The following is a 14,413-nucleotide window of genomic DNA, read 5'->3' as shown; positions in this document are numbered from 1 at the left end:
AAAACAGCCCACATACCTGTATTGAAGGAGAAGCTTCTACCAAAGGAGAGTCATTTGCATTTTTTAAATTCCTTTGCTGAGCAATATATCTAATGAGAAGATTTGTTTCAGGAGAACCTCTGACTCCAATTGTGGAACGGCGTCTTGATTTTTTTAGCAAACATTTTCCTGGAAAGAAATTTTTTTTTTTTTTTTTACAACTTAGGAAACCTAAATCAGTTAACATGTTTTAATGAGATTTATTATGTTTGAGTACATAATTTTCTGCACAAAATCAGTACATGTATCAATTTTTCATAGATATTTCTGCCCCTCTTTTCAACACATGAAGAAGACTGAGCTTGCCCAGTTCAATAATCTCATAAGCATCTACTACATTCCCAGGCTTGGTGCTAGAGATACAGAGAAGAAAGTAAAATAAGTCCTTGCCCTCCAGGACCTTACATTTCTTGGAGAAATAAGTCACATATGGGTTAGCTAGGTGGCGCAGTGGATAGAGCACCAGCCCTGAATTCAGGAGGACCTGACACTTAACACCTCCTAGCTGTGTGACTCTGGGCAAGTCACTTAACCCCAGCCTCAGGGGAAAAAAAAAAAAAAAAAGAAATAAGTCACATACGTTTAGTCATATATACCAAAAACAGGCTGTAGGCTGAGGAGAGGGAGAGCAGGAAGGCACAAAGCAGCTGCAAGTACCAGAAAAGACCTAATATAAAAGATGATACTTGAGCTAAATTGTAAAGGAAATGTGAAGAAATATTGTTTATATGTTTATTATATTTTTAAAAATTATACACAGGAGAGATTCATTTGTCTTCTCTAATATGCACATAGAGACACATAGAGATGCTTAATGCTTGCTAATAATTTTGTAAGTTAAAAAAAAATTAAGCTATTTAATCCCTCAGAGTCTATGTACAGAGTACTATGTACTAAGTCTCATTCACTTAAAAATGTGCACACTGGTCAGAAAGCAATATTCAGCACAAGTAAATTTCTGGTCAAAGAATAAATTTTGAAACACATCTACTTGGATTTTAAGTTCTTGGTAATCCACTCAATACTATACATGTCCCAAAAGTCTTGGTGCATCTTTTTTTTTTTTTTTGGGGGGGGGGGCAATTAGGGTTAAGTGACTTGACCAGGGTCACACAGCTAGGAAGTGTTAAGTGTCTGAGACCAGATTTGAACTTGGATCCTCCTGAATTCAAGGCTGGTGCTCTATCCACTGCGCCACCTAGCTGCCCCTTGCAGTTTTTAAAACAAAGTTTTAAACTTAAAAAAAAAAAAACCTAAGTTTTTTGATATATCTTGAATTTACAAATTAACAAAAAATATAGATTTACTCAATTAGAAACATCCTCATTGGTATTGTTATCTATAGGGTAATCACCATTCTCCAAAGCAATCCATTCCATTTTAAGAGCATTGTAAATGTTAAGTTTTCTTTGCAGGTTGAATGAAGAAAGGAAAAAGCACTTAAGTGCTTACAAAGTGCCCAATGAACATATCCACTGCATTCAAAATTTCATCATTTGCTTAACTAATGGTCCCATGTATTGATGATGGTGCTGGCTGACAAGAGAACCTGCATTTTCTCGGTGTTAATCATTAGATCAAAATTAGCACAAGCAGCAGAGAACCATCCATACTTTGTTGCATATTAACTTTAAGAGGCTGCATTGAGTGCACAACCATCTACAAACAATATATCACGCACCAATACTCTGCTTTAGTTTTGGCTCCTAGCCTTTTTCAAATAGAAGAGTTTACCATCAATTAGAAGTGCCAAGCACAGGCTGAATAATCAGGGATAGGCACCTAGTTTTGGATAAGGATCCCAGTTGGGTCCTGCTTTCTAGAGCTCCCAAATTGGGGTGACAAAAGTACCGTGCCCCTCCTCACCACTTCTCCACTAAGATAGTATATTTAATCACTCTGGTGTGGAGGCTCTAGAAAGCAGGACCCCACAGATCCCAGCTTGCCAGCTAACTTTCTCATTAGGGAGCTAAGGCTTTGAAAAGAATTCAGCTCCAGGGCAGATCACAAGAAGCAAAGGATGGAAAAGAGCTATCAAAGGGACCCTACCTCCTCCCCACCCCCAGGCTTATCTCCAGGCAAAATGTCAAACAACTCAAGGAGACTGTCACTGGCCTGTAGAAACCTGCCAGGCAGTCTCCAAAGATTCCAGAATTAAAACTGTCCTTGCTGAGGTCAAGTGCCCTTCCTACACCAGACCTTTTCTGGGGCACAAGTAAATCAATTCTCTCCCCTTCCATCACCAAGGCCTATATCTATCTTACACATTTTCCATTCACTGACTAGTGTACTTGCTTGTTTTTTTTTTCTCTTTGGAATGGGAGCTTCGAGCACAGTGCTAGACACTTGAAGTGAATATGAATTTAGCTCACCTAGTCCAATCTTCTTCACTTTTCTGATAAGGAAACTGAGGCCCCAAAGGTGCCCAGCCCATCACTCCTCGCCTGAGCAGTGGAGCCAGAATCCCAAGTCAGGCCTCCTGGCTGCAGCCTGTCTCCATCAAACCAAGAGGATTGCGTTCATTTTCAAACTAGAGACACTCATCACACCTGCTCCTAAACAAGGAATCTGTGGCAACCCTCAACTGGCCTCAACTGCCTTTCCTTATTTTCACCCTCCGGTACACAAATCTATCTCCAAACTCCCAAGTGCCACGAACCGAACAAACTTAGGAGAAGTTCTGAAATGACAGTCACTGTGTAAAGCCACCTCCCTATTTGCTCATTTTCTCTTGGTGAATGATTACATACTGCAAGTGGACTGCAAGTGCAGAGCCATCAAGATCGGGCACAGAGCCCAGGAGGTGAGTGATAGCATCAGTCCTACCGACCTATCAGCTCCCTTTTCCTGGAGGCGGTGCTGCTCAGTACAGCCTCAAAAAGCACAACAGTGGGTCCACACTGAGTTTCAAGGCCACTAAAAAGCCCATAATTTTCCAGATCTATTGTCTATTTTTGATTCAACTTAATGCTCTAGAGCATCAGAGTCTTTTTGGATCCTAGCCTTTCCCATTTTTTTGTCATCTGCAAACCTGGTGAGTAAACCCGGTGGGGCTCTTTTTTGCAGTTATTGACAGAAATATTAAAAAGCACAGACTGCTGGGCTAGTCCACTGGAGACCTCCTGCTTGGCCAATACTGAACCATTAAAAGTTTGTCTTTGAATCTGGCTAGGCAACCAGCTCTGAATTTGTATGATTGGCAGCTTGGTACCTCAACAGACAGAATGCTAAGACTGGAGTCAGAAAGACCTGAGTTCAAATCCAGCCTTAGACATTAATGCTGTGATCTTGAACAAGTCATTTCATCCCATTTGCCTCAGTTTCTTCATCTGTCAAATGAGCTGGAAGAAGGAAATGGCAAAAATTTCAGTATCTCTGCCAAGAAAATCCCAAATGGGGTCAGGAAGAATGACTAAGAGAACTGAAAAAAACCTGTATTTAGGGTTGGTCTACATCTATAAGAGAATTTAACCAAAGCTTTGGTAAAATCCAGTACTGTCTTCATCTATCATTTCAGTAGTCATGCTTAAAAAGACAGTGGCTCACTCACTGTGGCTTCCCTTTCTGAATAGCCCTCTTATTTCTATAGTAAAAAATGATTCACAGTGTCATAGATTCAACTGTCAAAGTACTAGGATCTACATTAGAAAAAGATTTGGAGCAGCTAGGGGGGCGTAGTGGATAGAGCACCAGCCCTGAAGTCAGGAGGACCTGAGTTCAAATCTGGTTTCAGACACTTAACATTTAACTGTATGACCCTTTGCAAGTCACTTACCCTCAAATGCCTCAGCAAAAAAACAAAAGCAAACCAAAAAAATCAACACAAGAAAAGGAAGGCTCCAAAATGAAGAAATCATAGATTGTCTAAAATACTGAAGCAAGAAAATTCACATCATCTGAAAAGATCTTTTTCCTCCTCTACAGGAAAACAGACAGAAGAAATCTGATTATCTGGAGACTTATTTTACATTACAATAAACAACTCTGATAAGACTGAAGAGTCTTATGAAAGATATTTGGAATAGCAAAATAAGTTATTCCAACCAGTTACCTGTATAGGCAAGATGGTTAAAAAAAAAAAAAAAAAAAAAAAGCTGCCTGCTATTTCAAGCTCCATTCTTAAAAAGTGGCCAAGTCATTTTCTGCTCTTACCTGGTGAATTCTTCACAAAACTGTCGGGTGTAATTCCAAGCTGCTCCACTGTTATAGTGGAAAAGTTCATTGGGGTCTTAACTTTATCTGGTGTCCTGAAGGTTGGGTCTACTACTGCTTCTTGTTTGGGGTGGATTAAATGTTTCTTGTCTCCTAAGGATCTATTTTCTGAAATCCAAAGCAACACATCGTGTAGCATGTTACAGCACAAACATTTTTCAAGATTCCCAAACCCTAAATTCCAAAATAAGAAAATTGATCCCCATATACCAATACCATTAGTAACAGGTTCCTCCACTTCAAGGACATCCTTGGTTTCTGAAATGACATCCATCTAAAAAAATAAGGAATAAGACATCTATTGGAAAAATTTCAAAATGGCCCTCTGATGGAAACTTAGTTGAATTCTGAATACAATTTTCTTAATACAATTACATGGACATAAAAACAAATACATGCCTTTCCTGAGGAGAGTTTTGAATACCAAATGGGAAGGCTAGGTTGAAAAACAAATCAATTAAGTGCCAAAGGTCAAGAAGGAATTCACAAAATTGATGAAATTTCTGTAGAAGCTTTATTTATTTATTTGTTGAAGCTTTTCTTTTTGAGGTTAGAGAGAACTGAAAACTGAGGGGTACCCATCAACTGAAAAACAGCCGAACAAGTTATGACACATATACGTAATGGAATGCTACTGTGCTACATGAAATGAAGGGGGGAAACTTGGAAAGACTCCTATGATTGGTGCAGAACTAAACAAAGCCAGAAGAATTTATATGACAACATTGCTATAAGGACCTGGATCTCTGATCAATGCAAAGATAAATTACAATTGCCTAGGATTCATTATGAAATATGCTCCCCACTTCCTGACAGAGAGGTGACATGACAAAAACCTAATGAAGACTATTTTTTTTGGACATGGCTAATGGGAATGTTTTGCTTGACTATACATGTTTGTACCGGAATTTTGTTCCACTTCTTTCTCAATGGCTGGGTGAGGAGGGAAAAGGTGAGGAAGGAAAAAATAAGTTTTAAATTAAAAAGAGAAAAATTAATTAAGAATAGAAAAAGAAAAAAAAAAAAGAAACATTGAATTTGGAGTAATTTTAGCTGTTACGGAATGCTTTGATGACTTTAATCAAGACACCTGTATGTATGCCTCAGCTAGCTTGTAAGTAAATTTATTTCAGTTGCTTTTCAATCTGGTCACTGTTCATGACCTCATCAGGAATTGACTTGGCAAAGACATTAGAGTGGTTTGCCTCATGAAACTAATAGAGAAACGGCACTAATAAATAATCATGAAGTGATTGACATTCTCAGTCCCTATGAACATTCTGCCATACTACCAATCATGCCCTGTTTCTATATTTTCTATATCAAATTGTACTGAGACCTTTTGCTACTTCGAGGATCCCAGGCAACACTTGGGCTGAAGGTGTTTTAGTGACTTTACTATTAGAAAAAGCTTTGGAAAGACGCCAAACAGAATGGGATGTAAGATCTTGGGATTTGGAGCTGGAAGCAACCTTGGACATCATCTGAGAGCTTTAAGATCCATGAAGAACATCCCAGATCTTTTTTCAGCATCACAAACTAGTGAACTAAGCATGACCAACAGCCCATTATCCAGATGAGGAGCTTCAGCAACTTGTCCAGGAGCAGTTACTAAATCCTGAGCTAGGTCTGAGAGCGGGTCCTCCTGACGTTCTGCATTTTTTGCCACTACAAACAACTCCATCTGGGAAGGAGATAGAATATGTGACCTGCTCCTATGGCACATTGCCTTGGAAATGTCCTCTAGTCCCTCATCTTAATGAGGCAAAGCACTTTCATTCTATCAAGTGTCACTCAGTGCTTTGGTTCCGCTTCCAAGGAGCTTTTGATCTGAAAAGTGCTTTGCCAAGATTATAAGCAGAAGAGAGACTGGACATCAGGCTCTCCCTAGATTCATCAACACCAATGGCCTGATAGTTATTAAGAGAAACATCAACTCAGGCTGGGCTTATAAAAACGCCTCCTTGTCCATCTCCCCCCCTACTCCCTTCCTACACACTGGCACTCCATGCCTTAGCTGACTCTCCCTTGTTGTCACCTTAAATAATCCCTCACTTTAAGAGGCTGGGAGCTCAAAAGCATCTGCTCCCACAGGAAGGCTTTTCTGATTCCCCCAGATTTAGTCTGGATATAGAACACTTCCCTAACAGATCAAAAGCTCCTTAGAAGCGGAACCAAGTGGTGGGATTTCTGCCTTTTCTCCCCAGAGCCTTGAGCAGACCATGGGAATAACGGGCGTTTCATGCATCTCCAGGAGAATTTATGAAAGTTTCTCTTTTCAGTCTCTCCCCAGGAGAGTGGAGTAAATGCCATTCACCAAATCACCACTCAGTGGTTCCCATGGGCCAGACGTACATATACAAATTACCTACAAAGTAACAGGGGGGGAGATGGGGGGCAAAGGAAGGAGCTAGTAGTGACTGAGCTCTAACGGCAATTTGGGATTCCATGAGAAAGGAATATACTCCAAGGAGGAATACATAGCGGAAGATGAGCCATGGACTGTTCTGTGTGTGGAACAGTAGGTAAGAAGGTTGGCCAGGTGGGGTGAATATGACAAGGCTGAGAAGACAGGATAAAGCCAAATTGTGACCTACTAGTGGCAAAGTCTGCCTTGGATCCCAAGGCTTGTTCATAGGATGCAATGGAAACATTTGGGACAGATGAATGGATTTTGTAATGTCACTTTGGCCAACTGTGGAGGACGGACTCCAGAAGACAAGGTAGAGATGCCAATTGTGATGCTTCTGTCAACACAGCCATCCTAAAAATGATAATCACATGCATGTAGTGCCACAAGGTGCTTTTATCCATTTCTCACAAAAAAAGGAAACCGACTAGGAAGATCAATTGTCTCACCCAAGGCTCACCCAGCTAGCAAGCAGCAAGATGGGATCTGAACCCAAGCAAGCCGACTGTTGTGGGCACTCCGATAAATACTGAGCATATGTGGCGACCGCGTTAGCACCCTGGACACCTCAGAATCAGCGGAGTCAGGATAAGCAAAAGTCTTTATTCTTGGTCTTTAGTGGTACAAGTGAAGAGAGTGGACGGGTAGGATCTCTGTGACCTCACTCCCTCTTCTCTGGAAGAAGTGACCCCGGCTAGTCTCCCAGCACCTCCTGGTCCCTCCCACAATTCTCTGTATACACCAAGCATTGGGCCAGCCCAGGATAGTGGGAAGGGCCATTTTCCAAACATAATCTTATAGAGTATCGACTAACCCGTTATTAGCCTCAAGTGCTCCATTATCTGACCCCAGAGCATTGACTCAAGAGTTTCAGCCCTTCACCAGGACACCCAGAAATAGCAAAATAAAACACTAAAAGAGCTTCTGTTCTAATGGGAGAGACAACAGAAAACACCACACACCTCCAACACATAAAAACACTGCAAATCAAAAGTAATCTCAATCCAGATAGGCTTTTAAACACCCATTTAAACAGCATATAAATTCCACACCCAGTAAAGAGATAAATACAGATAAGGGGACCAGGTCAGGCAGCTTGAAAAGAGCCTGCGACTTTACAGGTACAGTGAAAGACCTGGAGGAGGAAACTCCTGGTCACAGCTGGATCATGTATTAGTCTAAGTTGGCTTAGGGGTTCTCTCAGGGTCACAGAACCCGCATGATGAGTCAGGGGCAGCTCACAGTGAAACACACAAAGTCCGGAGAGCGATGACAAGCCCGAGCTAGTGATAGAGAGAGAAACCCAGAGAGATTCAGGGAGAAAGAGACAAAGAAATTAAGAAACTGAAATTAAAGGAGAAAGATGCATGAGGAAATTAAGATACAGGAGAAACAGATGCAGACAGAAGCCCGCAGAAACACAAGATGACGCTATACAGTGAAAGAGACAGAGATGAAGATGCCCAGAGAGTCAGATGGATGGACAGGGATAAAAGAGATGCAGAGATGCGCAGAAACAAAAGAACCGGAAGGCTGCAGAGACAGATGAAAGAGTGAAAGAGACAATCAGAAGGATGCACCTGAGATTAGACAAACAGCACAGAGAGAAGCGCAGTTAGAGACACAGAATCGGAAGGTTGCAAAGAGATAAGAGATCGGTGCAAGAGATAAAAATGATAAAAGACGCACAGAGAAAATCAGACGGTCGCGCGGAGAATCGGAAGCGCGCACGGAGGTGAGAAAGCCGCCCGGGGAGCAGCGCGCAGACACTCTCAGTAAAAGGACCGACTCTCACACTCGGAGCCTGAAATGCAGACGGCGCAGGCACAAAAGGGGACCCGGACTGGATTAGTTGGGGGAGGGGGTCGGAAAAGGTTTCCCGCCGGGGGCGGAACGCCAGCTGAGTTTAGGAAGGAACGATCTAGCAAAATGGGGAAAACGAGATGCAGAAAGCAACAGCGGACAGGCATTCATTAAATGCCTGCTGCACGCCAGGCTTCGGGAAGGACAAGACAAGGAGCAGACCCGTCTCTCTTCCTCTACCTCACTTCGCTCCCCTGGTCCCCAGGCCGGCCCCGGACCCTCACCTCCAGTCTTCCGCTACTGCCATGTCCCGCCGCCAGGTTCAAACGGCCGGCAGCGTGCCCCGCCCTCTCACGAGCACCTCCGTCAGCGCGTCGGCTCTCGCGGCCAACCGTCCAGACTCCGTGTATCCATCCGCCGGCCCCCCGCGCGCCTGCGCAATCGTGGAGCCTGCCCCGCAGCCGCGAGGACTTCTTTGCCTTTTTCGGCGGAGTGATCCTTTGGCCAATCCTCCCGTCCGAGACTACTATTCCCGCCGCCTGTAGACCTTCCTTTCGGTTGGCTCCCGCGATTTCGAAAAGTAGCTTTTGGGCCAATTAAGACCGGATGCCGGGGCTCGCTAGTAGCCAATAGGCAATTTCGGACGCGTGTCGCTTCCTCGATTGGAGGACCGAGAGGAGAGAGGGGCGGGATACTGGGGCTGCCCGAGGAAAGGGTTGCTGTTCCTCCTCCTCGGGCACCCGGGCTTCTTTCGCACGACTTCGCGATTGGACCGGCGCTAGAGTCGTCACCCTCCGAGTTCCCGCCCCGAGCCTGCCTCAGCTTTCGATTGGATCTTTTCTCCGTTCCCCTTCAGCTTTCTCCCTCTGTCACGTTAAATTCGGGCCCACCCCCTCCTCCTCGTGATTGGATGAGCGGCCTCGGGTCCTGCTCGATGATTGGTCCGAGTCGCCGTCAATCTGGCTGAGGGCGGGGTGAGGGGGAAAGGCCAGGAACGGGCGGAGTAGTGGGGTGTGGAGAGTGGGAGGGGACGGCTCTCGGGGGGTGTGTGTGTGTTGGGGTCTGGGGCGGAAGGACCCCCCCCTCAGGGAGGCGGGTCAGGCTGAGGGCTGCCTCTGGGTCCGGGGTGGGTGGCGGGGGGGAGGGGGACGGCGGGGGGGTGGCGGCTCCCTCGGGACCCGGCGCGGGCAGCGCGATGAGGCGGGTCACCCTGTTCCTGAACGGCAGCCCCAAGAACGGCAAGGTGAGGGGGTGGGGCGGGAGGGGGAAGGGCGGCGGGAGGGGGAGGGGAGGGAGCTACCGGCGAGTCCAGGTGTGGGCAGGTGTGGGGCGGGGCCTCAGGACCCCGGCCGGGGAGCACGCCGCTGAGTCCGCGGCTGCAGCTCGCCCCCATTTTATAGATCGGGAAACTGAGGCTTACGGAGGCTCCTGAGGTAGCGCTGGAGGGGACCTGGTCTAGTCCTTTCGTTCTACAGCAGAGGAAACTGAGGCAGGGGGGAGGGGAAATGACTTGCCTAGGTCAGTAGTGTCCATGGGATCCTAGGATCCCCGAGGTGAAACTGGGAGAGGGGGCTCAGGCCACTGAGCCCATTTTACAGCTGAGAAAACCGAGGCCAGGGAGATAAAATAGCCTCCTCCACAAATAGGACTTCTTCCGGCATGTACAAACCCCGACGTGGCTCCCACCTTTCCAGCGTGTTCCATGCCAGCCCGGCCCAGGGGTGCTGCTCGGCTCCGACTGGGGCTCTGGGCTCGAGCTCCTCGGACTCGTCCAGTGCGCGTCTGGTCCAACCCCCGCCCCCTCCCAGGACTGCGGGTGAGGACCCCGAGATCCAGGCGGGGGAAAGTGCCCGGGCACTGCCCATCGCACCCCTTCTCCCTTTCCCCCGCCCCGGCCCCATGGCTTTTCCTGATTTCCTCCGAAATCACCTGGTGCCTGTTTGCGTGTCCCTGTAGCCTGGGCATTTCCACGCCCGCACACGTCCGTGGCCAGCCGCCCGGGTGTAATTGAGAGCGGTCTGGGGCCTTGGACAAGTGAGGGACTGGCAAGGTGATACTTTGTAGCCGGCTGCTACCGCAGACGCGCCACAGAGAAACATCTCCGCGCTCGGGGGCTTTTCCTCCCTCTGGAAACATTGAAGCCACTCTTAAGCATTTCCGAACTGAAGGAAAAGTCTGGGGGGGGAGGGAGGGGTGGGCGTGGCACGAGGACGGAGGCCTGCGGCAGTGCTTGCTCTCCCTGTGGAGCCTTCCACCTCTTGGAGCTGTCATTTCTGCTGGAGGGCCCCGGAGAATTACTCGGCCTTGGTCCCCGAGGGGTTAAAGCAGACCCTGGCTCTTTGCATCCCCATCTCCCCCTTCCCAGGCCAGCAGTCCACGTACTACTCCATGGAGCATCCCAAGTTTAGTGCTAATTAGCAGCCTGACTTCCTGCTAGGAGAGAGAGGATCTGCTCCAGAGCCAGCGTTTCCTTGTAGAGCTTTGGATTTGGAGGCAGATGGGTTAAATCTTGCCTCTGTCTCTACTTCTAGTCTTCAGTCTGATTCCTCTCCGGGATTTACTGGAGTGCTGTCTACCATTTCCTTCTCCAGCTCATTTGACAGATGAGGAAACTGAGACAAGGTGAAATGACCTGCCCACAAGTTAATGTCTGAGGCTGGATTTGAATCCAAGTGCAGCCCTGAGCTGCTCTTCCATAAATCACTTTTATCTGATAAAGTCCGGCTTTGGATTGAAATGACCTCCTACGGCCCCTAAGTGGTAATCATTTCATCTTTAATGTTCCTGATCTAGAAAACCCTGATATTCCTTGCACTGAGAATAGTGACTAGAAGAAGCTGGTGCACTTAAATGTTAGAAAGACCTGGATTGCAGTTTCTTGGGACAATCCGTGGGCTCTGGGGAAGGCCCTAAACCTCTCAGAGGCTTCTGGGAACTCCGTCTTGGTCATGTTCTTTTCTCTAAATTGTATTCGTTCTCTTGGAGCAGGTTTCTTGGGGAGCATAACAGGTCTTGTTCTAATCTGCTTTGGGGAATGGAGAAAATCTCCCATCTCAATCTAGTAAATCCACTTACCTCACAATTGTTTTTATAGCAACTACATAAACCTGACAAGCCCCTGACAGATGTGAAGTGGAAGGACGCAATCCTATCCTAACTTATTGGGAGGATAATTGGGGGAGGGGAGACAATAAGGACTTCCACAGCACCTACTGTGTGCTAAGCACTGGATCCTCAAATACTAGGGAAGATATGTGCTGTAATATTCCCCTTTTACAGGTAGGGAAATGAAGGTAGAGAGATGGTGACTTGCCTAGGATCACACAGCTAGCAAGTGTAAATGGTCGGATTTGATTTGTCTTCCTGACTCCAGGCTCCTGTTCCATCTTCTGTAGCTGCCTTCCCGCCTTCAGGGAACATTAGGTATCTAGTTCAAACTCTGCTTTTACAAGAACTGATTGAGAAGATGTGTGCTGTAATATTCCCCTTCTACAGATAGGGAAACGAAGGTAGAGAGGTGGTGCCCAGAGTCACGTAGATGGTTGTAGAAGCAGTAGTATCGGTATAGGGTTTTATTGAGATTGTTCTTTAGCTCCCTTCCCTAACAAACCAAGGTTAATGTGACTTTTATGGTTTTGTTTTGTAATTTTTTTTGTCTTTACATTTTTGAAAAATACTTGGAATATGCCTAAGTCCAATTTGAGTGGGGCCACTGGCTTTTATTAAACTTTATTGGGTCTGCTGTGCTGCTGAGCCCTGGGCATCCTGCCCTCTGGGTGTTCACTTTCCAATTCTGAGCAAAGTATCTTAGATAATAAGACTTAATGCAGAGAAGATACTAAGGACCAGGAAAGGCCTCCTACCTGAGAGAATTGGGGGCCAGTCTTTAAGGAAGCCTAAAGTTAGAGAGCTGAGCTTTCCAACCTTGGCCACTGCCAGGGCATTTGAAGACCTGTTGCCAGGCTGTTGTAGTTGGCTTGTAGAGAGCCAAGAGCTTGGATTGTTAATGTTAGCAGGGAGCCTTGTGTGCCCATGGCTGGGGGAAGAGGAAAGAGGGTGAGAAGATGATCCTTTGCAGGAAGGATTCTGGTGGGGAGAGATTTGAGGCACTGAGATTAGAAAGTGATTGCATTGGATTTGGCTGCTGTAAGGAGGCCTTAATCTGGAGCTGTGGTTATGTAATGAAGGGAAAGGGGACATGTTGCAAAGATAAAAACAAGATTTGGCCCATGACAAAACAACATTTGAGTCTGGCACAGAGTGGGGTAGTGTGTGTGTGTGTGTGGGGGGGGTGAAATCTGCCTTTGACCTCTCATGGTTTGTGGGATTGACATTTGCTTCCCCCCCATTCTTTGTGCCCCTTAAGGAAGTGTGACATCTAAGATTTTTTAATCAAATATATATTTTCCAGAAATCGTCCTGTTCCTACATTCTTGCCTTACCCATCCCTGGAAACTGTTGATCTTTGGGAAGATTTTTTTGTATAGAAATATATGTTAGGTCTCTGAATGGCAGAAAGGAGAAATTGGATCTTTAGAAGTTGATTTGTCTCTGTATGATCAGGAAACCAGGGGAGTTTCACAGCTAGATTGAAAACTAGTATTTGTAGGGGGCAATGAGTTTGCAGTTTGAACTACAACTTGGTTCATTGATTAGAACAGCGTTCTAATCAATGGAATTGACATTACTTACTACCATAATTCAAAGACAGGGTTGCAGTTATTAGTGAAAGTTCTTTGATTTTCATAAATATTAAACTTACACATGGTTAAGTTAACCATTCTCTTTGAATCTAACTTTTTCTTTTAGTCTTGCATAAATCAATCTTTTTCAGCATTCAGCTTACTTTTACATAGGTCTTTCCAAGTACAAATATAAAATCAAACCAAATTAATAATGAGGGTGGGGTGTTATTATTTTTTTAATGTTCGACATCCAGAGTATGGTAATGAAATATTAAAGAAGACAATTCTGTGCTGCTTTAATTTGGTCTAAAGTTTTCATCTTTGAGCTGCTTTTTGCAGATGCCTTTTTCTCTTATTCAAAATATGAAACTACTGTATTGTCCCTGGAAAAAATGACTTAGTACATCCAGAGCCACAGAACATTTTTGTCCCTAGTAACAGGCCTGAGATCAACCTTTTGCTTATCTAACGTTTCTGGTATGTTGCTGCTGGTGAAATGCCAACTGGCGAAGTCAAAATCCAAGGCCTGTTCGTGAAGACTTAACTATATTTTTCATCTTCATGGAATCAGAAGGGAATTTTTTTGTTTAAATTTTTTTAATACCAAAATTGATTGAGGTATTCTCATTTATCTTTTCAAAGGTGTTACTTTTTTCTTTAAAAAAAGGTCATGAAACTTTTAAGATTTTGGATTAGGAATAAAAGCTTATTTACTTTTCTTTTCACTTTTTATCTTCAGAGAATTTTAGGATACCAATCAGCATTTTCCAAGTTTTATAGTAGAATATTTCCAGATGTGGCTAACTTTATTCCAGAGGGATTATTCTAGTAAAAGATGGAGATAATTGATATTGCAATGAAGCCTAAAAAAGAAATTATGCTATAAAACCCTAGTTAACTCTTTTGTGTAAAATATCTTAAGATTTCTTCTATCAGAAATTTTTTTGTCATTTAAAAAAATGATTAGCGTCATGAAAATGTTTAGCGTGACTGCAGATGTATAATCTATATCAAATTGCTTGCCTTCTGAAGGGGGAAGGGTAAGAATTTACAACTCAAAAGCAAACTTTAAAAAATTTTGTTTACATGTAACTATGAAGAAAAATTTTTAAATGAAAAAAGAAATGATTATCAAATTAAAGTTGTAGTTTCTTTTTTAATGAGACCCCGAACTGCTTAGTTTTCTTTCATAGATACAACTGACATTTGTGCATGCCCTTGGTCCAGATCTTAAACTCACTGTGATGACAATAGAGCTCATCCT

The 14,413-nt window shown here is 44.5% G+C and overlaps 2 protein-coding genes across 2 annotated transcripts in view; one reads left to right on the top strand and one right to left on the bottom strand.

Annotated features, from left to right (window-relative positions):
* The window catches only part of CDCA2 (cell division cycle associated 2), a 41,265-nt gene extending 31,970 nt beyond the window's left edge, over positions 1-9,295 (bottom strand). Inside the window, exons 1-4 of the mRNA XM_074285432.1 lie at positions 8,749-9,295; positions 4,468-4,525; positions 4,192-4,359; positions 17-168 (exon numbers count right to left, since the gene is read on the bottom strand). Of these exons, the coding sequence (XP_074141533.1) occupies positions 17-168; positions 4,192-4,359; positions 4,468-4,525 (378 nt within the window). The 5' untranslated portion in view covers positions 8,749-9,295. The remainder of the gene's footprint in view (positions 1-16; positions 169-4,191; positions 4,360-4,467; positions 4,526-8,748) is intronic.
* Positions 9,296-9,605: 310 nt separating this feature from the next.
* KCTD9 (potassium channel tetramerization domain containing 9) overlaps positions 9,606-14,413 on the top strand; it is a 31,493-nt gene continuing 26,685 nt past the window's right edge. The window contains exon 1 of the mRNA XM_074285433.1: positions 9,606-9,707. Within this exon, the coding sequence (XP_074141534.1) occupies positions 9,660-9,707 (48 nt within the window). The 5' untranslated portion in view covers positions 9,606-9,659. The remainder of the gene's footprint in view (positions 9,708-14,413) is intronic.

The sequence above is a fragment of the Sminthopsis crassicaudata genome, chromosome 2 (genome assembly GCF_048593235.1).
Source record: "Sminthopsis crassicaudata isolate SCR6 chromosome 2, ASM4859323v1, whole genome shotgun sequence".
NCBI lineage: Eukaryota > Metazoa > Chordata > Mammalia > Dasyuromorphia > Dasyuridae > Sminthopsis > Sminthopsis crassicaudata.
Note: the sequence above shows the minus strand (reverse complement) of the source record. Positions and strands in the feature narration are given on the sequence as shown.